Here is a 23,709-nt window from a genome sequence, read left to right as displayed (position 1 = left end):
TTAAGGGCTCGGCTTCTTGCTGGGTATAGAATTGTCCTTCCTCTCCAGCCGCGTGTAAGGCTCGAACGCGGACGCTCCCGGCGGGTAAGAACCGGGCAGATCGTGCAGGCTGCCCAGCAGCGGGCCCCCGAAACACAGCGGCAGCCGCGGCGACGACGGCGAGGATGAGGAGGATGAAGAGGAAGCGGCGAGGGACGCGACGGGCAGGCCGAAGGGCGGCGGGGCCGGCGGGCTGCTGCCGCCGCCGAGCCCCGGGGAGGCGCGGCCCGGCGAGGCCAGGCTGGCCGCGGGGCTGGCGGCGGGGACGGCGCTGCACGGGGGGGACAGGAGGCTCGGGGGGGCCGGCACGGACAGCAGGCGGCCTTGCTCCAGCAGCCGCAGGATGTTGCAGGTGGCGAAGGACTCGGAGGTGCCGGAGGAGCGTTTCTCAGAGTCCCTGCTCTGGTCCTTCTTCTGCTTCGTGCGGCGGTTCTGGAACCACACCTTGACCTGGGGAGGGGGGTTTGGGGTGGGCGGGAGGGGGGACAGGAGGGCACGGACGGAAAGAGAGCGCGGGGGGGCCGGGGAGAGAGAGGCGAGAGCCAGGAGAGAGCGAGAGGTACGAGAGAGAGAGAGAGATGGATTAGAATAAACGGCCAAGCGAGATCCGCCCTCCCGGGATGCGGCCGCTCCCAGGGAAAGGGAGAATTCCTGCGGGGCCGGCGGGGAGAGGGGCCAGAGCCTGCGGGGAATGAGAGCACCGGGATGGGACTCGGGACTGGAGACCAGGGATGGCACCCCAGGAATGCGACTTGGGACAGGAACCCGGGGTTGGGACCCCAGGGATGGAACCCTAAGGATGGAACCCCAGGAATGGGATCCCAGGGATGGAACCCCAAGGATGGCACCCCAGGGATGGGACTTGGGACAGGAACACAGAGCTGGGATCCCAGGGATGGAACCTCAGGAATGGAATCGCAGGAATGGGAGTTGGGACAGGAACCCAGGGTTCGGATCCCAGGGATGGAACCCCAAGGATGGAACCTCAGGAATGGCACCCCAGGAATGGGATCCCAGGGATGTGGTCCCTGAGATGGGACCTCAGGAATGGAATCCCAATAATGGGATCCCAGGAATGGGACCCCAGGAATGGGACCCCAGGAATGACATCCCAGGGTTGGGAGCCTGGGGATGGGTCCCCGTGGATGGCACCCCAGGAATGGGACCCCAGGAATGGGACTAGGGACAGGAACCCAGGGATGGGAACCCAAGGATGGCACCTCAGGAATGGGATCCCAGGTTCCTGTCCCTGGAATGGGACCCTAGGAATGGGATCCCAGGGATGGGACTTGGGACAGGAGCCCAGGGATCGGACCTCAGGAAAGGGATCCCAGGGTTGGGAGCCTGGGGATGGGTCCCCACGGATGGGACCCCAGGGATGGGACCCCAAGGATCCCAGTCTCCTGTTCCTGGAATGAGACCCCTGGAACGGAGCTGGGGACAGGAGCCCAGGGTTGGGAACCCATGGATGGCACTCCAGGAATGGGATCGCAGGGATGGGACTTGGGACAAGAGTGCAGGAATAGGATTCCAGGGATGGGAGCCTGGGGATGGGTTCCCAGGGATGGGACCCCAGGAACGGGATGTGGGACAGAATCCCAGGGATGGGATTTCAGGCATGGAACCCCAGGGATGGGATTCCAGGGGTGGGACCCCAAGGACACCAGAGTCCTGTCCTTGGAATGGCACCCCAGGAATGGAGCTGGGGACAGGAACCCAGAGATGGGCCTGCAGGAATGGGACTCCAGGGATGGCACTTGGGACAGGAGCCCAGGGATGGGATCTCAGGGATGGGATTCCAGGGATGGGACCCCAAGGACCCCAGGCTGCTGTCCCTAGAACAGGACCCCAGGAACGGGATCCCAGGGATGGGACTCAGGACAGGAGGCCGGGGATGGGATCTCAGGGATGGGACCTCAGGAATGGGATCCCTGGGTTGGGACCCCAAGGATTCCAGCTTCCTGCCCCTGCAATGGGACCCCAGGAATGGGATCCCAGAGATGGGACTCGGGACAGGAGCCCAGGGACGGGATCTCAGGGATGGGACCCCATGGATGGGACCTTGGGGACGGGAGCCTGGGGAAGGAGCCCAGAGCTCGTGGCTGAGCTCCCCCACGCCGTGCTCGGCTCTCCCTGCGCTGCTTTTCCCGGGAATGCTGAGCTACGGGACCGGCTGGATTCTCCTCAACCCCAAATTCTGTCCCCTTCCCTGGCGGGGGGGGCAGGGTGACACGTGAGGGGACACGGTGGCTTCTGGTGGCCCTGGATTGCTGGGTACAGACCCAGCTGGGGACACCCGCACCCCTGGCCGAGGTCAGCGGGGAATCCAGGCTGAGCCCCGCGGGATCCCCGCACCCCAAACCCGCCCCTGCCCACCGCAGACCCCCCTAAACGCCCCCTCGGGAGCTCCCGCCCTCCTTCCCTCCCTCCCTGGCAGAGCAGAGGGGCAGGAGAGGCAGAGAGAGAGACAGAGAGAGGCGGGAGGGACGGACAGACGGACACGGGGGTGAGGGAAGGACACGGGTGGGAAGACACTCGGGTTAGAGCGGGAGGGACCCCGAGCCGCGGGGCTCCTCCCGGTGTCACCGGCGGCTCGCTGGGGACACGCCGGGCCCGCGGTGACACGGCACAAAGGAGCCCCAGTGGGGGCCGCGGGGGAGCTGCGGGAACCGGGGGACACCGGGGACACCGCGGGGACATCGCCTCCCGCCACCGCCGGGCACTGCCGGGCCGCGCCTCCCCTCGGGGACATCCGCGACACCCGCACGGGGACATCGAGGCACTCACTGCCACCGGGCACAGCCGGGGGCTCTGGGATGGTGTCACCGTGTCACTGAGCCCAGAGCGGTGTCACCGTGCCACTGACCCCAGAGTGGTGTCCCTGTCCCACTGAGCCCAGAGCGGTGTCACCGCGCCACTGAGCCCAGAGTGGTGTCCCTGTCCCACTGAGCCCAGAGCGGTGTCACCGTGCCACTGACCCCAGAGTGGTGTCCCTGTCCCACTGAGCCCAGAGCGGTGTCACCGCGCCACTGAGCCCAGAGTGGTGTCCCTGTCCCACTGAGCCCAGAGCGGTGTCCCTGTCCCACTGAGCCCAGAGCGGTGTCACCGTGCCACTGACCCCAGAGCGGTGTCACCGTGCCACTGACCCCACTGGTCACTCCCTGCTGACCACTGGGATGGCTTTGGGAACACAGCTGGGTCCCCAGAGAGGTGTCCCTGTCCCACTGACCCCGTTGGTCACTCTGTGCTGACCACTGGGATGGCTTTGGGAACACAGCTGGGTCCCCAGAGCAGTGTTCCCATCCCAGTGACCCCACTGGTCACCCCATGCTGACCACTGGGATGGTTTTGGGCACAGTCCCACGTCGCCAGGCATGTCCCCTGACACGGAATTGTCCCATCCCCTGGAGCAGCTGAATCCTGGGAATGGCAGATCCCAAACCTGCAGTGGTGGGGCCAAAGAGGACCCAGGCAGCCCCAATGCCCATCTAATTAGTGCCACCTTAACGAAGATCCGGTGTGAAACCGGACAGGATGGACATTCCCAGAACTCTCACTCCAAATATTCCCCATCCAGCAATTCAGGAGGAGCAGGAATTCGGGAAAAACCATCAGTGGGATTTAATCCCTGAGGATGGGCACGACAAGCCCATGGATCAGGTTTGGCACCACCGACCCCTGAGCCCCAAACCAGGGTCTGCTCCAAAATCCCACTGCCCCAGGTGGATCCAACCCCAATGTCCAACCTGGCCTTGGGCACTGCCAGGGATCCAGGGGCAGCCGCAGCTGCTCTGGGAATTCCAGCCCAGCCCCTGCCCACCCTCCCAGCCAGGAATTCCTTGCCAAGATCCCAGCCCAATCTGCCCTTTGCCAGTGGGAGCCATTCCCTGTGTGCTGTCCCTGCAGGCCTTGTCCCCAGTCCCTCTGCAGCTCTCCTGGAGCCCCTCCAGGGACTCTGAGCATTCCCTGGAATTTTCCCTTCTCCAGGTGAACGTTCCTAGCTTTCCCAACCCACCAAGGAAATGGGAATATGGGAAAAAGGAATCATGGCGCAGAGACCCCAAAAAACTGGGAAAGGGGAGCTACCAAATTGTGTAAAAGATTGGATATTAATAATTTAATATTTATGTTAAAATAAATAAAAATAATGTAATATTTCTATTTGTGAAATATAATAATAATGAGAAATTAAATATATAAAAATTATATACACCCACACTATTTTATTGTATATAAATATATAATTATTGTTTTGTATTATATTTAATTATATCTTTATGTTTTCTGTATTATATTGAATGACATCTTTATATTTTTATTTTTTTATTTTCTGCTGTATATTAAATATTCTATCTTTGAGATATTTTATATTAATTTGTAAGTATAGTAATAGGTATTATTAATATACAACTATAAAATATAACTATCTAATATATAATACATAATACACATGTACATATATAGTATATAACGTATTTAATTTAATAATAAGGTATTATATACTTTATATAATACATTACAATTTCTTTTAGATCATATATTTGTATATTGTGATTTTGATGTTTTTCCCTTTATTCTATAATTTTATAATTTTATAGTTTTATAATTTTATAGTTTTATTTTAATTTTTAAAATTGAATGTTTATAATTTATTTTAATTGAAGTTAATTTAATTTTATTCTTTCATTATTAATTTAATTTTAATTATTTTATTATTTTATTAATTTAATTTTATTATTTTATTATTAATTTAATTTTATTAATTTAATTTTATTATTTATTATTGTCTTCCATTAAAGTTTTAGAATTCTCTTCTACGTCATTTTATTTTGTTTTCTCCTACTCTATTTTATTTTGCTTTGTTCTTTTCCATTTTATTTTCCCATCTTTTATTCCATTCTATTCCTTCTCCCTGAGCCAATTTGCTTTCATCATATTTTATACTTCGTATTTTATATTTTATTTTATATTTTATTATATTATATTTTAAAATTTTTATTTTATAAGTTATATTCTAATTTTATTTTATTTTATTTTATTTTATTTTATTTTATTTTATTTCATTTTATTTTTAAAATATAATTTAAGGGGTTGGATCCCTGGAATCCCTGGGATGGAGCCCATAGGGGGTTGGATCCCTGGAATCCCCGGGGTGGAGCCCACGGGGGTTGGATCCCTGGAATCCCCGGGATGGAGCCCATGAGGGGTTGGATCTCTGGAACCCCTTTGGTGGAGCCCATGAGGGGTTGGATCCCTGGAATCCCTGGGATGGAGCCCACAGGGGGTTGGATCCCTGGAATCCCCGGGATGGAGCCCATGAGGGGTTGGATCCCTGGAATCCTGTGCCATGACCTTGGAGGGTGCCATATCCCGGGATTCCTTCTCCAGAGATGTGGGGCTGCTGTTCCCATCCCCGCCCTTCCTCAGACGCCTCTGAGCCACAAAAGGAATTATTCCCAAGAAGGGAATTCAGACGGAAACCTCTTATCTGGGAAGGCAAAGGGTGGGAGCTCATCATTCCATGGATATCAGCCATCCAGGGATTTGTGTGGGTTTTCGGTCCAGTAACTGCCCATCCATCCATCCATCCATCCATCCATCCATCCATCCATCCATCCATCCATCATCCATCCATCCATTCACCCATCCCGGCATTCCGAAATACCACATGGAAAGGACTGGGAAGTGCCCTCCTTTCATCACGGCTCCCATTTTCCATCCTCATCCACTGCTTCCCATTGTGTTGGGAATTGCCCCATTCTGGTGGGATCCCAAACCCCCCATCCCTACCCACCCAGATCCTAGGAATACCAACACACTCCAGCAGTCCCACATCCCCAAAAAATGCCAGAACTCCTTGTTCTCCCTGCACTTATCTGCCCAATGGGAATCCTCATCCAGCTCCAGGACTCTGGAGCTGGGGATATGTTTTGGGATTTTTAACGGTGTTTCTTTTTGGGGAGCCCTGCCCTGGCCCTGACCCCATCCGTTATCCATTCATCCACCCATCCATCATCCATCCATCCATCATCCACCCATCCATCCATCCGTCCGTCCATCCATCCATCCATCCATCCATCCATCATCCATCCATCCATCCATCCATCCATCCATCCCAAAGCACTACATGTATGGAACTGGAATTTTCCTCCTCTCATTACGGCTCCCGTTTTCCATCCTCATCGACTGCTTCCCGCTGCGTTGGGGCTGAGCCATGGTGGGAATCGCTCCTGACTGGAATCCCAAACTCCCAACCCTGCCCAGGCAGATCCTGGGAACACCAACACCGTACACTCTGGCACTCCCACATTCCCAAAAAACCCCACAGCGCGTTCTCCCAGTGTTCATCCACCCAACAGGACAATCCCGACCCCGCTGTGCGGCTCCAGGGCCGGGGCCGTGTTTGGGGTTTTTAGCGGTGTTTGTTTTGGGCGGCCCTGCCCCGGCGCTGACCCCATCCATTGTCCATCCGTCCATCCATCCATCCATCCATCCATCCCAGCATCCCAAATCACCGCATGGATGGAACCAAAATTTTCCTCCTCTCATTATGGCTCCCGTTTTCCATCCTCATCGACTGCTTCCCGCTGCGTTGGGGCTGAGCCATGGTGGGAATCGCTCCTGACTGGAATCCCAAACTCCCAACCCTGCCCAGGCAGATCCTGGGAACACCAACACCGTACACTCTGGCACTCCCACATTCCCAAAAAACCTGAGCCGTGGTGGGAATCGCTCCTGACTGGGATCCCAAACCCCATCCCCGCCCAGGCAGATCTAGGGAATACCAACACCACACAATCCGGCACTCCTACATTCCCAAAAAAACCCACAGCGCGTTCTCCCAGTGTTCATCCACCCAACAGGACAATCCCGACCCCGCTGTGCGGCTCCAGGGCCGGGGCCGTGTTTGGGGTTTTTAGCGGTGTTTGTTTTGGGCGGCCCTGCCCCGGCGCTGACCCCGGCTCCGTCACGCGCTCCTGGCACACGTGTGGCCCCCGGCTCCTCCATCCCGCGCTATTCCTGGCTGCCGAGCGGGAATTGGCCGGGATTAGCTCCTGACCACCGGCAGCTGACGTTCACTGGGAGCCTGCGCTCCGCCATCATCCTGCGCCGCCTTCCTCCTCCCTCTCCTCCTCCTTTTCCTCCTTTTCCCTCCTCGTTCTCCTCTCTCCGGCCCCACTGGGGCTCGGATCCCAGATCCTGGTGTTGTGTAATCCATCAGGATCGCTGCCCGAACCCGCGGGTTTCACAATGGCGGCTCCGTGACCCTGCTGCCCTGTTCCGAGTGGATGGATTCATCCCTCCGCTGCCATTCCAGCTCATCCCGCTGCGCCAACCATTCCAAACCCTCCGCCACGGCCTTTGGGAATTGTGCTTCCAGCCACCAGCGCGGTGGAAATTGTCCCTGACCCTCATCCGGGAGCCCATTCCCAGCACAGCCCCTTTCCCACCGCCGATCCAAAATTCCAGCCAGCATCCAGCTCCTGATCCAAAATTCCGGATATTCCCGGCTATGCAGCCAGGGAACCTTGGGTGTGCTCTGGTGCCCTTTGGAAATGGAAAATTTGGAGGCACTGGCAAAACTGGAGGGGAATTCCCCCATTTTTGGGGTTTTGGGAAGTTCTGGGATGGGTGGGGACACCACCCATGAAATCCTGGGGATCTGGATGGGACTTGTGGGTGGGAATTCCAGCCCCAGCATCGGGATCAGCTCCAAAACTCAGGAAAACCATCACCAAACCCAAATGCCATCATTTTTTCAGGAAAACATTTCAATTACATCCACTTGGAGGATGTTGGGATTGCTCTGGGAACACCCAGTTCAGCTTCATCAGGAATCAAAGCTTTCCATCAGAAATTCTGAAATCCCAGGATTTTATTTTTTGGGGGGAGAGTATTTTAAATCCTTAATTATACAAATCTTAGTTAATTATTCCAAATTTTTTTTCCCATCAATCATTTCACTCCGTGCTTGGAGAATTCTGGAAGCACCTGCATATTTTGGAATTCCAAATATCCAACTCCTCTATCCCACCGCACACCCCAATTTCCCGCTCCCCTTTTTAGTAACACTCCCCAAAAATCCAGAATTTATCTTCCCAGATGGTTTTGGGATCCTGATGCCGGAATTCGGGAATCTCCGGGGGCTGTGCCAGCCTGGCCCTGCCACCGCGATGTCCCCACTTAGGCCCGGCTTTATTGTCCCCCCACGTCCCCGCTGCCAGGAGGGGCCGGGATTAGCGGGGCCACGTGAGCTGGGTTTGCTCCAGGAACGTGATCGGACACAGGCTGGGATGTGGGAATGGGATCCAGCACCTGCTGGAGGTGCCCAAATCCCGGGAATCTCCAGTGGGTACCAGGATTTGGGATCTTCCTCCTTTCCAGGTGCTTTCAGCATCGCAGTGTGGCCTGATCCCATTAAACGTGGGATCGTCCAGGCTGATGTTCCCCCTTGCCACATATTCCCAAGGAACTGGCAGCTGCAGGATGCTGCTCCCAGATCCTCTGGAACAGCCCAGATCCCTCCTGGAAGTGAGTCAGGGAAGTGCTCCAGGAAAACAGGGTGGGAGAGTTCATCCCATCCCGAAAAAGCTCCGGCAGAAGGGATGGAGGGAGGGATGGAAGGAGGGATGAAGGCCCCTCAGGAAAGAACCACTGAATCCCAGAATTCCCAGCTGGTTTGGGTTGGGAAGGACCTTAAAGAGTTTCTTCCAAGGGGAGAGACACATCCCACGATCCCAGGTGGATCCAGCCTGGCCTTGGGCACTGCCAGGGATCCAGGGGCAGCCACAGCAAATCCGGAAATTCCAGCCCAGCCCCTGCCCACCCTCCCAGCCAGGAATTCCTTCCCAATATCCCAACCCTGTCCTTTGGAGGTTCCAAAACCACCTGGAGTGGATCCCATCACTTCCTCTGTGTCCCAGCCCAGAGGGAAACGGGAATCACGGGGTTTTGGGGCTCCCAGCTCTTCCCAGCCTCATCTTTCCTGCTTTTTTTTTCCCAGGAGAGGAAAACCTGTGGCAGCCCCAGCCCTTGTCCCCTTGTTCTGTCCCTGCGGGGACCGGGAGCCGTTAACGAGCCGAGGTGATTAATTTTTAACGGCCTCCTCTTAATTGCCGGGCTATAAATAGACCTTCCCGGCCTTCCTCAGCTTTCCCAGATGTTTTGCTCCATGTTGGGAATCCCGGGATGCTCCAGGGGATGTGGGGCCAGAGTTGTAGGGCGGCCTAGGAGTTGTCCCCAAGAAGGCACGGATGGAGCCCATGGGGACACCTGGAGAATCCCATGGATTTGCCAGCAGCCAGGCAGGCAGAAATCATGGAATTATGGGATCATTTAGGTTGGAAAAACCCTTGGAGACTCCTGAATCCAGCCACTCCTCCCAGCACTGCCAAGGCCACCAGCACGTCCCCAAGTGCCACATCCACAGGGCTGGTAAATCCCCCCAGGAACTGGGATCCACCCCTGCCCTGGGCAGTTGGGAAACCCTTTCCATGTAGGAATTTTCCCAAAAATCCAAGCTAAACCTTCCCTGGCACAATTTGGGACTGCCCTTCATCCCGAGTGTCACCTCCCTGTCCTGGCCTTAAGAAGGGCTGGAAAACACCGGGATCACTTGAACCTGAGCCTGGCATTGAACTCCAGACCCTGAGAGCAAATCCCTTCATCCATCCCATCCCATCCCATCCCATCCCATCCCATCCCATCCCATCCCATCCCCCGACGGATTTATGGGAATTCCACCCCCTCTGCTGTCACCCTTCTGCCTCCTCCACCTGGGATTTTCCATCCCATAATGATACTGGGAAGGGGCACTTTTCCCTTCGGGATTCCAGGGGGTTTTCCCGGAAAAAAGCTGGATCCATGGATATGAGCTGCTGTTGGGATTTGGGATGGGTTTGGGATGTTCCCACCACTTTCCAGCTCATCCCAAAGACCTCAGAGCTCACCTCGGCATCTCCATGGAAATATTCCCCAATGGAAACATTCCCCAGATTAATTAAACTCATTGAACATTAATAATATCCATGGATTAATTAGGTAAAGCACTGGGAGGCGGAGCGGGGACGTGGATCCCGGGAGGGAAGAGGAATTCCCTGGATGGGTGGAAGGAACTTTGGCTCCGAAATTCCCTCCCACTCTCCTGGGTGATCCCACCCTCACATCCAGGTGATTCCCATAATTTCGGGGTGATCCCATAATTTCTGGGTGTTTCCATCCTCACTCCTGGGTGATTCCCATTATTTCTGGGTGATCCCCTCTTCCCTGGCTGATCCTTCCTCTCCCTTGGATGATTCCCATCTTCCCTGGGTGATCCCTGCTTTCCTTGGATAATCCCACTCTCACTTCCAGGTGATTCCCATCTTTTCTGGGTCATCCCATCCTCATTCCTGGGTGATTCCCATAATTTCTGTGCAATTCTCATCATTTCTTGGTGATCCCACCCTCACTTCCAGGTGATTCCCATAATTTCTGCATGATCCCACCATTTCTGGGGATTCCAGCCCAGCCCCTGCCCACCCTCCCAGCCTTTCACGTTGATCCCACCCTCACTTCTGGGTGATTCCCATAATTTCTGGGTGAGTCCATCCTTACTCCTGGGTGATTCCCATCTCCCCTGAGTGATCCCTGCTTTCCTTGGATGATCCCATCCTCACTTCTGGGTGATTCCCATCATTTTTGGGTGATCCCACCCTCACTTCTGGGTGATTCCCATAATTTCTGGGTGATCCCATCCTCACTCCTGGGTGATCCCCCTCTTCCCTGAGTGATTTTCCCTCTCCCCTGAGCAATCCCAGCTCTCTCTGGATGATCCCACCCTCACTTCCAGGAAATTCCCCTTTCTCCAGGGTGATCCCTGCTCTCCCTGGATGATCCCACCCTCACTCCTGGCTGATTCCCAGGGTGATCCCAGGGTTTTTGGGGTGATTCCTCTCTCCCTGCCTGATCCCTCCTCTCCTCCCAGTAATTCCCTCTCTCCCAGCCCAATCCCCCACTCCTGGAGCACGACTCTGAGCCAAAAAATCCCAAATCCCACTCTCCCCAACCCATCCTGCCTCCAACTCTCCCAAACAGCTGCCAGGAAAGTAAAACCAGACCCTAAATCCCCCTTTTTTCCCCTATTTCCAGCAGGATTTCTGCAAGATCCCAGCCCCGCTCCCGGAATGCTGCGGCATTCCAGCTGCGATCGCACCGTGTCTCTTCCCATCTCGTCACATTCCCTCCTCGCCGGGATGAATCATCCTTCCCCCTTCCTTCCCAAACATCCACAGACACAAAAAAAAAAATCCCAGCCCTGGTGGCCTTCAGGGTTCCCATCACATCCACAGGGAAAAGTCAGGAGCAGCTTCCTCGGAATTAAAGATTTAATTCCAAGAATTTGTCTTGGAATTAAAATCCAGCCCAGGGAGGGGCTGGAAAGGATCTGTCCCCAGTCCCCCCAAAAAAAAAAAAGAGCCAGGAGATGCTGTTGATTGGGATTCATCACCAAAATTCCCTAAATTCTGGGAGCTGCTCTGGGAATGAATCACCAGAAGCAGCCAAAATCCTGGGATGGATGCAAAAGTCGGATTTATCTCGGTTTGGAGGAGCCGGGTGGGGACAGGAGGGGCTGGCAGTGACTTTTCCCTCTCCAGGCCACATCCAGGTGGGATCAGCACCTTCCAGATCCAAAGGGGGCGTGGAAAACTCGGTTTAAAGCTCTTGGAATTCATGAGGAAAACATCCTGGCCGTGAAAAACCAGGAATGAGGAAAAGGGGGACACCTGAGTGTGAGAAGACTCACACATCGCCGGAGAGAGGAAGAGGAGGAATTGGGGAATTCTGGGTGGCTTGGAAAAATCGGGGAGCCAGGAAGGTTCTGGAAACTGGGAATTGGCTGCAGGGAAGGAAAAATGGTGTGAAAAGCAGGGAAAGGAATTTAAGGAGACAGGGATGAAGGAGGAAAAGGGTGCGGGAAGGGGGAGAGCGGAGGAGAAGCGACAGCGCCCGGCCCACAGGGTGGGAATTTTCTCACCCAGGGACGGAGGCAGCAGCCAGGCTCCAGAGAAAAGATGGGAATTTCATCCCTAAGGAAAGGCTGTGACCTCCCAGCCCTGGCACCCTGCTGGGAACATCCTCCGTGCCCAGGGGACAAACGCTGGCCGTGGGTGGCACTGCCGAGACCAGGGAGAGAGCCATTTGGGAAAGGGAATTTGGGAAGAGGGATTTGGGAAGGGGGATTTGGGAAGGGGGATGTGGGAAAGGGAATTTGGGAAGGGGAATTTGGGAAAGGGGATTTGGGAAGGGGGATTTGGAAAGGGGGATTGGGAAGGGGGATTTGGGAAGGGGGATTTGGGAAAGGGAAATTTGTGAAGAGGGATTTAGGAAGGGAGATTTGGGAGGAGGTATGTGGGAAGAGGGATCCTGGGAAAAGGGATTTGGGACAGGGAATTTGGAAAGAAGGATCCTGGGAAGGGGGATTTGGGAAGTGGGATTTGGGAAGGGAGATTTGGGATTTGGGAAGAGGAATTTTGGAAGGGGGATTTGGGAAGAGGGATCCCATGCTGGGGACACATAGCTTGTCCCTTGTCACCTGTCACTCCCAGCTCTGTGGAGGTGACACCGGGACCCCAGGAAGAGGAATCCTGGGAAAAGGGAATTGCTGTGCAGTTCCAGCTCCCTGGAATCTTCTGCTCCCGCTTTGCACAGTTCCCCTGGATCTCCCCCGTGGAGGGGACACGGGGACAGTGGCAAGAGGGACCTTGAGGAAGGGACCCTGCCAGGGGACAAAGCTGTCCCTGCAGTGTGACACGGCCAAGGCCACCTGTGACAGTGCCAGCTCCACGGTGGTGACACTCAGGAAGAGAAATCCCGGGAAGATGAATCCTGGGAAGAGGGATTCCAGGAAAAGGGACTGACCCCAAGAAGAGGGACCCATCAGCGGCTGCCTGTGTTGGGGACAGAACTGTTCCCACAGAGTGACACGGCCAAGGCCACCTGTGACCCTCCTGGCTCCTCCGTGGAGGTGACACTGGGACCTTGGAAAGAGAATTCCCGGGAAGAGGAACCCCAGGAAGAGGGATCCCAGGAAAAGGGAACCCCTTACCAGGGGGACAGAGCTGTGACACAGCCAAGCCTACCCATGTCACTCCCAGCTCTGTGCAGGTGACACTGGGACCACGGGAAGAGAATTCCTAGGAAAAGGAGCCTCAGGAAGAGGGTTCCCGAGAAGAGGGACACCGGGAAGAAGGACACTGGGAAAAGGGACCCCTCACCAGGGGGACAAAGCTTTTCCCGCAGTGTGACACAGCCAAGCCCGTCCGTGACCCTCCTGGCTCCATGGAGGTGACACTGGGACCTCGGCAAGAGAAATCCCGGGAAGAGGGACCCCAAGAAGAGGGATTCCAGGAAGAGGGACACCGGGAAGAAGGACACTGGGAAAAGGGACCCCTCACCAGAGGGACAAAGCCGTTCACACAGAGTGACAAAGTCAAGGCCACTGTGACCCTCCTGGCTCCATGGAGGTGACACTGGGACCTCGGGAACAGGGAACACAAGGCCGCTTTTCTCCCGACCAAATCCCACCCCAAATCCTCCTCCTCACCGAAATCCCCCTATTCCACCACCAAAACAATCCCAGAATGCCGATTTCGCCTCACCCAGCAGTAGGATCTCCCAAAAAATCCCAGTGGGATCCCCTGGCACCCCTCAGAGCCAGGGCCTGGCTGCCCACGGGTGGGGTGGGTTTGTTCCATAAAAAAGGTTGGAAAAATTGGAATTATTTCCTGTACAAATCAAAGTAAACTACACCATTGTCAGACCCAGCAGGAACGGGGTGGACGAGGCAGAATATTTATAATTATTCAAATATTATTATTATTATTACATAAATACAATTATTAATGTTATTTAATTAATTATTATTGCTATTTAATAATAAATTTCTAAGCCAAAACCATCACGACCCCATCAGAAGCACAAACCTCAGAGCTCACCCCATCCATTCTCCCGGCTCTCCCCAGCACAGGAAAACCAGGAAAATCCCTTCCCATCATCCAAGGAAGGTGATGGAGAAGAGATCCAGGGCTGATTCCTGGATTGCTGTGATCGGGATGCAGGAAAAGCGGGAGCAGCCCCCACCCACGCCAATCCCCACCATGTCCCACCTCGGGTCACCACTGTCACCCCCTGCTCCATTCTCCTCCCGCTTTTCCCAGGATCATGGAACGGGTTGGGTTGGAAACAACCTCAAAGCTCATCCAGGGCCACCTTCCCCGATCCCAGGCTGCTCCAATCCCTGTCCCACCTCTCCTTGACCCTTCGCCGGACATTGGAGTGGACACCACAGGCTGGGGGTGTCCCCACAGACCCCTCAGGGCTGTCCCCAACCGTATCCCAACCATTCCAAGGACGTGATGACGAAAAACCATCGCCGGGAACGCCGCGTGCGTCCCGTCGCCGCCTCACTCCGCGCATCCGACGGCTCGGGGACACGGCCACCGCGATGTCCCCGACCCCGAGGAGCCCCCGCGGGTCTCACCTGCGTCTCGGAGAGGTTGAGCTGCCGCGCTAACTCCGTCCTTTCCCGGCCCACCACGTACTGGCAGCGCTGGAATTCCAGCTCCAGGCGGTAGAGCTGCTCCGCCGTGAAGGACGTCCGCGTCCGCTTGGGCCGGTCCAGGTCCAGCCCCTTGGGCAGCACGATCTCACGGATCGTCCCTTTGGCATCTGTGCAGAAAACAGGGAAAACCGTCAGGAAAAAACCCCAAAAAAGTGAAGGAATCGGTCCAAAAATTAAAAAATGCGGTTAGCGAGCGTTGGGAAAATGGAGCGTTTCATCCTGGGAATAATATTTTGGAAAGCGTGGGGCAAACAGGAGATTTATGTCAAGGAAGAATTCGATTGAAAGATTTATTTTTCTGTAATTTTTAATATAATTTTTGATGGGGAGAGCCACCAGGGACAAAAACAAAACTGAAGGTATTGGTCCAAAAATCCGAAAATGCGGTTAGCGAGCGTTGGGAAAATGGAGCGTTTCATCCTGGGAATAATATTTTGGAAAGTATGGAGCAAATAGGAGATTTATGTCAAGGAAGAATTTGAATTAATTTTTTTTCTGTAATTTTTTTATATAATTTTTGATGGGGAGAGCCATCAGGGACAAAAACAAAACTGAAGAAATTGGATCAAAAATCCAAAAATGCCATTAATAAGCATTGAGAAAAAGGAACGTTACATCCTGGGAATAATAGTTTGGAACGTGTGGAGCAAACAGAAGATTTATGCCAAGGAAGAATTTGAAATAAAGATTATTTTTTCTGTAATTTTTATATAATTTTTAATGGGGAGAGCAGTCAGAGAAAAAAAAAAAAAAGTGAAGGAATCAGTCCAAAAATCCAAAATAGCAGTTACTAAGGGTTGGGAAAACAGAGCGTTTCATCCTGGGAATAATAATTTGGAAAGCCAAGTAGCAAACAGGAGATTTATGCCAAGGAAGAATTCAAATTAAAGATGTTTTAAATGCAAATTTTACATAATTTTTGATGGGGAGAACTGTCAGGGAAATAAACAAAACTGAAGGAATCGGTCCAAAAATCGGGGGGGGGGAAATGGAAAATAAATGAAATTAAAGACTGTCTGGACGTGGATTATCCATGCAATTCCCACAATCTGGAGCTAAATTATGGCTTGGTTCTTCCCTCTGGCCCCATATGAAGGGAATGTATAAATAGCCAGGGAAAGGCAAAAAATTTCCATTAATTAGAAAAAAAAAAAAAGTGAAGGAATCAGTCCAAAAATCCAAAATAGCAGTTACTAAGGGTTGGGAAAACAGAGCGTTTCATCCTGGGAATAATAATTTGGAAAGCCAAGTAGCAAACAGGAGATTTATGCCAAGGAAGAATTCAAATTAAAGATGTTTTAAATGCAAATTTTACATAATTTTTGATGGGGAGAACTGTCAGGGAAATAAACAAAACTGAAGCAATTGGTTTAAAAAATCCAAAAATTGGGGGGAAAACGGAATTAAATTAAATTAAAGAGTGTCTGGACGTGGATTATCCATGCAATTCCCACAATCTGGAGCTAAATTATGGCTTGGTTCTTCCCTCTGGCCCCATATGAAGGGAATTTATAAATATCCAGGGAAAGGCAAAAAATTTCCATGAATTAGGGTTTTTTTAAAGACATAAATAGAAGCCGTAAATTTTTGGGGGAAAATGGAGCGTTTAATCCTGGGAATAATAGTTTGGAAAGCCAGGAGCAAACAGCAGATTTATACCAAAGAAGAATTTGAATTAAAGATTTTTTTAATGTAATTTTTATATAATTTTTGGTTTCTGTCCTTCCTTGGGAATACTGGGAAAAATTCACCTCTATTACAATTCCCATCTCCCCAGAATTATCCTCACCAGAGGAATATTTCCTTGGAAAGCTCAGCTCCCGTTTTGGGGCGGTTTCCTATTAAAGGACAAGTTTGGGAAGCGCCGTGGGCACCGAGCTGCTCCCAGCTGTGGATTTTTTCAGGTTGGGAATATCCAGGGAAAGAAAAGTTTGAGGGTTTGGCCGTGGGAAGTGGCTCGTGGCCATTCCAGAGGAGCCTCCGTGGCTTCCCACTGGGAAAGGACAAACTCCACCAAAAAAATTGACAGGAATTCTGTCCCAGTTCCCAGGATTTAAAATGAGCCTTGGGAATCGCCCGCTGGGATCTTCCCAGATCCTAAATCCCGACTGGGTTTGGGTGAGTCCTCCCTGCAGAGCTCCCAGGGGCTTTTCCAGAGGGTTAAAATCCAGCCAGGAAGTCGCTCCAAGCCCTGATTTTGGGATTCTTTGGGATCTCAATTCCGGAGGGATCCTAGTTGAAAGTCAATGGATCTCCCTCCCTCTGGCCGAGTTGGGCACGAAGGGATTATAAAATTCCTGTGGTAGGAAGGAGGAAAACAGCAAGGAAAGGCTGGGAATGGGGTGATGGAGATGGGGTGGGGACGGCGGAGATGGGAATGGCGGCACTGGGATTGGAATGGTGGCACTGGGATGGGAATGGTGGCACTGGGATCAGAACAGGGGCACTGGGATTGGAATGGTGGCACTGGGATGGGAATGGTGGCACTGGGATCAGAACAGGGGCACTGGGATTGGAATGGTGGCACTGGGATGGGAATGGTGGCACTGGGATGGGAATGGTGGCACTGGGATCAGAACAGGGGCACTGGGATTGGAATGGTGGCACTGGGATGGGAATGGTGGCGCTGGGATGGGAATGGTGGCGCTGGGATGGGAATGGTGGCACTGGGATGGGAATGGTGGTGCTGAGATGGTAACTGCAGCACCAGGATTGGAATGGTGGTACTGGGATTGGAATGGTGGTACTGGGACGGGAATGGTGGCACTGGGATGGGAATGGTGGCACTGGGATTGGAATGGTGGCACTGGGATCAGAACGGTGGCAGTGGGATGGCAATGGTGGCATCGGGATTGGAATGCTGGCGCTGCCATAGGATCGGCAGAGCCGGGATGAGGACAGAGGAGCTGGGATGAGGGTGGTGGATCCGGCACTGGGATAATGGGAATGGGGACCAAACACCGATTTGGGAAAGGGACCCCAATCCTGGAGCCGCATTCCCACCATGGAGCCGCGGGACACGGCCGAGGCGCCATCCCAGAACGCGGCACCGAAGGAGTCCTGAGGGCTTGGGGACACCCAGGGTGGCACAGGGGGTGGTGGCACCTGACCCACACCCCAAACCCCACGGGCTGGCGCGGAGCTGCCGGGAAGGAAAGGGGCTGTAGGCGGATCAGCGGCTTTTCCGGCAGGATCAGTGCCAGGAACCATTTTGTGTGGGAAGCGCCGTGGCGGCGACGATGCCCAGGCCACATCCGCGCTCCTGTGCCCACATCCATGCCCACGTCCGTGCCCACGCCACGGCCACGGCACAACAACAGCCGGGAATGCTGCGGACGCCGGATCCGAGGCTGCAGCTGCGGCCTCGGCTCCAGCTCGGGCGTTATTTATTGTTGTTCCCCCGGCAGCTGGAGCAGCTCCGGAGGGACGGCGGGGAAAAGGGCACGGCCACGGTGCCAGCTCGGCACAGGGGACACCAAACCCCTTGTCCCACCCTACTGACCTTCCCCAGTGTAGGTTTTGGGGTGCTCAGGCCATCCCCCCATTCCAGCCTTTGGAATGCCCTCCTGAGAGCCTTTTCCCTTTCTGGGGCCCCAAAAATTCCCAGATCCTGCCCAGGGGGGTTCCGGAGCCTTGGGCCTCACTGGTGACACGTCCTGCTCTTGGGGACTGGGGTACACCTGGTGGCTCTGGAGCCAGCACAGGGCTGGGGTTGAAATCCCCTAAAAGAGCAGAGGGCACCCAAATCCATGGGGACACCTCACCCTGGCACAGGGACAGGACACCAAACCCCTTGTCCCACCCTACTGACCTTCCCCAGTGTAGGTTTTGGGGTGCTCAGGCCATCCCCCCATTCCAGCCTTTGGAATGCCCTCCTGAGAGCCTTTTCCCTTTCTGGGGCCTCAAAAATTCCCAGATCCTGCCCAGGGGGGTTCCGGAGCCTTGGGCCTCACTGGTGACACGTCCTGCTCTTGGGGACTGGGGTACACCTGGTGGCTCTGGAGCCAGCACAGGGCTGGGGTTGAAAACCCCTGAAAGAGCAGAGGGCACCCAAATCCATGGGGAAACCTCACCCTGGCACAGGGACACACCACAGTGGCACAGGGACACCCCACAGTGGCACAGGGACACCCCACAGTGGCACAGGGACACCCCACACTGGCACAAGGACACCTCGTGCCCACCTGTGTCCCCACACCAACATAGCTGCCAGGACCTTTTGGGGTGCACACCCCCCCTGCCAGCCCCCAGGATGTCCCCCCAGTGCCATGGGGTGGCCATGGTGGCACCAAACGCCACCAGGGTCCCTCCACGGGCTCTGTGGCCACCAGGCCCAGCACCGGGCCAGCCCCGGGAGGTGACCCGGGAGAGCATCCCGGGATGTGTCCCCAGCCCCGTGCGGCTGCAGTGGCCGCGGTGACAGCGGGACCGGCCCTGGCGCTGCCCAGGTTCCTCCTTGTCCCGTTCATCCCCGAGAGTCACCACCGACGAGACGGGGACGGCCGGGACGTGACCGGGAGGCTCCGTCCCGCACGGACCATCCCCGGTACCGCGGGATCACCGAGCGGACCGAGACCCCGAGAGGACCCTGTCGGTGTGAGGGGGTCATCAGGACCCTCTGACTTCACCGAAAGCACCGCGGGCGAGCACCGGGGCTGCACCGGGGCTGGCGGCAGCTCCGAGGCCGCCGCTCCTCACCGAGGCCGGGGCTGGCGGGGCCCCTTTCCCGGGGCAAGCAGCGAGGGCGAAACTCAAAATATTAAAAGAATATATTGTAAAACATAAAAATGAAGATTTTAACCTCCCGCTTCTCACAAAACCCACCGGGAGGCTTCGGGCCCAGCCGCTGCTCGGCCCCGGCCCTGCCCGGCTGCGGCACCGCGCCCGGGGCGGGTGGGGACCGGCGGCTCCGTGTCCCCGCAGCCCCGGTGGTCCCGCCACCTTCCCCCCGCTGCATTTCGGCTCAAGCCCGGTGATTTGCGGTGTTTTCTCCCCGCCACCATTTTGTCCGCACCGTGGCGGCTGCGGCAAGATGGTGAAACCGGGCGCTCCCGGTGAGGGTCCCCGGGGTCGGCGGGAGCGCAGACCCTGCCCCGGCCTTGGGCACCGACCCCCGCCCCTCTCCCGGTGCCGGCACGGTCGGGGCGGTCTCGGTGGGGCTGGAACCGGCCGAGGAGAGGCCTGACCCCAGCCTGACCCCGGCGGGACCGGCGGCAGCCCCGCTCGGCGACCCCCGGGGACGCGGGGACAACACGGGCGGGACCCCGGGGCTCTCGCCGAGCGCTGCCCGCTGCTCGGCCGCTGTCCCCGCTTCGGACTGGGACAACCGAGCTGTCGGCGAAGGGCGCCTATCGCGACAACCGGGAGAGAGGCTCGGGTGAGCGGCGGGGCGCTTTTGCGGGATGCCCGAGCCCGGGATAACGACGGGACAGGGACACGGACTCGGCTCCGGTCCCCGCCGCCACCGCGGCAAAGAGGACGGAGGTCACGGCCGCCGCTCCGCTGCCTGCCGCGCTGCCCGAGCGCTGCGCTGGGCACCGGGAGGCCTCGGCCCTGATCGCCGAGCGGCCGCCGAGCCGCTCCGGGCTCCGGGAGGAGCGGCGGGGACGCGGAGCATCCCCGGGATCCCGGAGCCGAGGAGCGCTCGGGTCCCGCCCGCCTGCGACAGCCGCGCCAGGGCGCCCCAAACTTCTCGGGGTTCGCCACAAGCCAGAAGTGGTCCCGGCGAGTCCCGGGCCGGCGGGGACTGAGCGCGGGCGGCGGGGCGAGGTGCGGGATGAAGGATGCGGGACGCGGCGGCTCCGGGGAGCGCCGAGCCCCGGTCGGGACCGAGCCGGTGATATTATAAAGGGGAAAGAAAAAAAAATAAATAAACCCCCCCTCGCCCGCCGCCGCTCCGTGACGCTTTTCTCCTGCGACATCGCTCCCAACGCCGAGCTGATGCTGTCCCCCCTCTGCCGCCGCCCGCGCGTCCCCCGCGGGGCTCCGCCGGCTCCGTGACCCCGGCGCCGTTCCCCCGGAGCCCTCCCGGCCGCCCGCTGGGCACGGCCCCGCTCCGAGCCCGCCGCCGGCGGAGCCGGGCTGGGGCAGCGGGCCCGCTCCGTGCCGCGCGCAGCGGAGCCGGGGCAGGAGCGGAGGGGCCGGGAGGCCGGAGGTCGCGGCCGGGAAGCGCCCGAGATGCGCTGGGAGCGGTGCCGGGGATGCCCCGTGCCCGGAGCGGGAAGCCCCGGCGGGGGAAGCGGGAGCGGGGAGCGTGCCCGTACCTCGCACCAGGATGCGGCGGCAGTAATCCGCCTCGCCGGTCCCCGACGGGCTCTCGGTGTCCGGGGCGCACTGCTTGGAGGAGCCGGGGCTGACCGCCGACGTTCCCGGGATGTCCTTGAAGCCGCCGCCGGCTCCGCCGCCGCCGCCGCCGGCGCGCAGGGCGCTCTCCAGCTCCGCCCGGGTCGGCAGCTTCTCCCGGGCCCGCCCGGTGGCCGCGGGCTCGGCCAGCAGCACGGGGCTCCCGCCGGGCTCGGCCCCTCCATCGCTCATCCCTGCGGGCGCCGCGGCGGGATCAAACATCGGGAGGCAGAGAGAGACACGGGGAGAGGGAGAGAGGAGGCAAGGCTGGGCGGGGGGGATGGGAGGGAGAGCCGGGTCCTTATTCCTCCGGCCCGGCCCTCCCCCGCCGCCGCGCTCCGCTGCGCATCCCCCGGCGGCCGCGGGGAGCGGGCGGCCGAGCCCCCGCCGCGCCCGGGGAGCGGCTGGGGGCGAGCGGGGGGCGAGGAAAGAGCCGGTTTTAAATTAACGGCCCGGTACAGACGCAATTTCCTGCCCTCCCGTTCTGTGACACCGATTGGTAAACAAAGAGCCCCTCGGCGGCCGCTGCCCGGCTCCGACAGCGGCGGCGGCTCCGCTTCCCGGTTCCTTCTCAGGGGGCTCACCCTGGGGACCCCCGCCCAGCCCGGGCAGGGGTGGCAACGAATAAAGAAATCCCCCGGTCCCCGCGGGCGCTGCTCCTTCCCGAGCCGGGCGGGGGTCGGGGGGCTCCGGTCTCGCTTCCCCGCGCTGCCCCGCGGCTACCGGGAGAGTCCCCGCTGCTACCGGGGTTACCCCACTGCAGTCCCGGATGGGGCAGGGGGGAGCCCCGAAATTCCCTGATCCGGCACAGCCACCCCCGGGCACCGGCACCGGCACCGAGAGGGGTGGCTCCCGGTTTCCAGCTGGGAGTGCCGGGCCCGGTGCGTGCGGGGGTGTCCCGGGGGTCTCCCCAGCCTCGGGGGGCTCCTTTCCACCGCTGTCGCCACAACGGGGCAAAACCGGGCGGAAAAAGCGACGGCGGCGGCCGCGGTGCTTCGCCGGGGGCGGCCGCCCCCCTCCCCGGTGCTGCCTGGAATGGGAACGGTTCCAACGGCGGCGGATTAAAAATAAATAAATTAAGTTTTAAGCAAAAGCAACCCCTAGATTTCACAGCCCCTGCGCTCCGCCGCACCCACGGCCCGGTACCGGGCACCGGCCCGGGCTGGGGGCCCGCAGGGGTCTGGGTACGGCCCGGGCACCGGGTAGAGCTCGGTAGAGGCTGGAGGTGCCCGGTTCGGGCTCTGGCGGGCACCGGGAGTTCAAGGCCTTGGGCTGGAGTGGCCGCTGGATGTCCGAGCCTGCCGCGGCCTGGGCCCGTCCCTGAAATAACCGGAACAGCGCGGGGAAAACAGCAGGAAAAAAATAAAATTCAAAAGGAAAAAAAAAATAGAATTAAAAGGCGAACTAAACCTGCAGGGATAAGGAAAGTAAAAGGGAAGAAATCAAAAGGGCGAAAAGGGGAAGGAAATAAAGCGAACGAAAGGGGCCGAGCGCGGAGAGCGCAGGGGACGGGCCCTGCTCCAGGCCGGTGGTCCCGGGCCGCACTCCCGGTTCTGCGGGGCCCGGAGGGGCGAGCGGGGACGGAGCCGCCGCTCCGGGGACGGTGCTGGCGGTCGGAAACGGTTCCCGGCTCCCCGCTCCCCGTTCCCGGTTCTCCACTCGCGGGGCTGCGGCAGGGCCGAACAACCGGACAGTCGGACAGCCGGACAGCCGGACAGCCGGACAGCCGGACAGCCGGACAGCCGGCCTCCGCCCTGCCCCGCCACCGGGCCCGCTGGTGGATGCGCCACCAACCAACGATTTTTAACGAAAACCAGGAAAATTACCCCAAACCCAGCCCGCCCTGCGGCCTCAGCCCCCGGGGCTGCGGGGAAAGGCTGCGGGCCGGTCCCACCGGGAAGACGGAGGGCGGCGATCGCCCGGGAGCTGCTGGAACGAAAATTCCTCCTTTCGCCGAGCCCCGGCCCCGAGCGGCGGCTGAGGCCGCGGAACGAGCGGCGGAGAAGCCGCCCCGGTGCCCGCTAAGCCGCCGGTGCCCGCTCAGCCCCCGCCGCCTCCTCACGGCTCCCGCTCCTTCCCTGCTGTTGTTTATTTTTAGTTTGTTTGGTTTGTTTTGGTTTGTTTTTTTTTTTTTTTTTTTTTTTTTTTTTTTTTCCCGTTACTCCCACGATTAACGTGAACAATAACGGGAAGGGATTTGCTCCGGGAGAAGAGGAAGCGGGGAAAAGGGGGAAATACCGGGAGCGAGCTGCCGGGAAGGGGAAGCGGCGAGATCCGCGGGCTCCCCGCTCCTCAAAAACAACAATATTATAAAAATAACCCTAATAAAAAAATCCCCATTTTTTATCGTATGCTTGTTGTTTTCGTGTCGGGTTTAGCGCTGTTGTTGTTGTTTTAATTAGCGTTAATATTAGCGGTATTAGCGTCACTATTAGCCTTGCTATTATTAGTGCCGTTCCTATTCCTGTTATTAGTGCTATTAGCACCATCAGCTCCATTTATCGGTGTTTTTATTATCGATATTCCCGCTTCTCCTCGCTGCCGCCGCCGTGCCGAGCACACCCAGCCCAGCCCAGCCCGGCCCGGGGTGGGAGCGGCCGCGCTCTCCCGGAGCATCCCCGGGCCCGCCCCGCCGCATCCCCCGCTTCTCGCCGCTCCGGGGGCGAAAAAACCCCACAGAATTCCTCGATTTTAGAGCAGGATCCGCACCCCCCGTTCTCCCGGTG

The 23,709-nt window shown here is 57.1% G+C and overlaps 1 protein-coding gene across 1 annotated transcript; it reads right to left on the bottom strand.

Annotated features, from left to right (window-relative positions):
* Window positions 1–21,205, bottom strand: VAX2 (ventral anterior homeobox 2). Its single transcript, XM_041464617.1, has 3 exons — window positions 20,905–21,205; window positions 14,561–14,748; window positions 1–489 (listed from the first exon to the last, which is right to left on the bottom strand). The coding sequence occupies exons 1-3, from the start codon at window positions 21,203–21,205 to the stop codon at window positions 1–3; spliced, it is 978 nt and encodes a 325-aa protein (XP_041320551.1).
* Window positions 21,206–23,709: the final 2,504 nt, after the last annotated feature.

Source organism: Pyrgilauda ruficollis, unplaced genomic scaffold (assembly GCF_017590135.1).
Source record: "Pyrgilauda ruficollis isolate IOZ18807 unplaced genomic scaffold, ASM1759013v1 scaffold181, whole genome shotgun sequence".
Lineage (NCBI taxonomy): Eukaryota > Metazoa > Chordata > Aves > Passeriformes > Passeridae > Pyrgilauda > Pyrgilauda ruficollis.
Note: the sequence above shows the minus strand (reverse complement) of the source record. Positions and strands in the feature narration are given on the sequence as shown.

Excerpts from the sequence above, each read along its gene's own strand:
- VAX2 (XM_041464617.1), bottom strand. The coding sequence starts at position 21,205 with ATGTTTGATCCCGCCGCGGCGCCCGCAGGGATGAGCGATGGAGGGGCC. Across the intron at positions 14,749-20,904 it reads CCGCCGCATCCTGGTGCGAG|ATGCCAAAGGGACGATCCGT; the intron begins GTACGGGCACGC and ends TTTTCTGCACAG. Across the intron at positions 490-14,560 it reads TCAACCTCTCCGAGACGCAG|GTCAAGGTGTGGTTCCAGAA; the intron begins GTGAGACCCGCG and ends CCCCCTCCCCAG.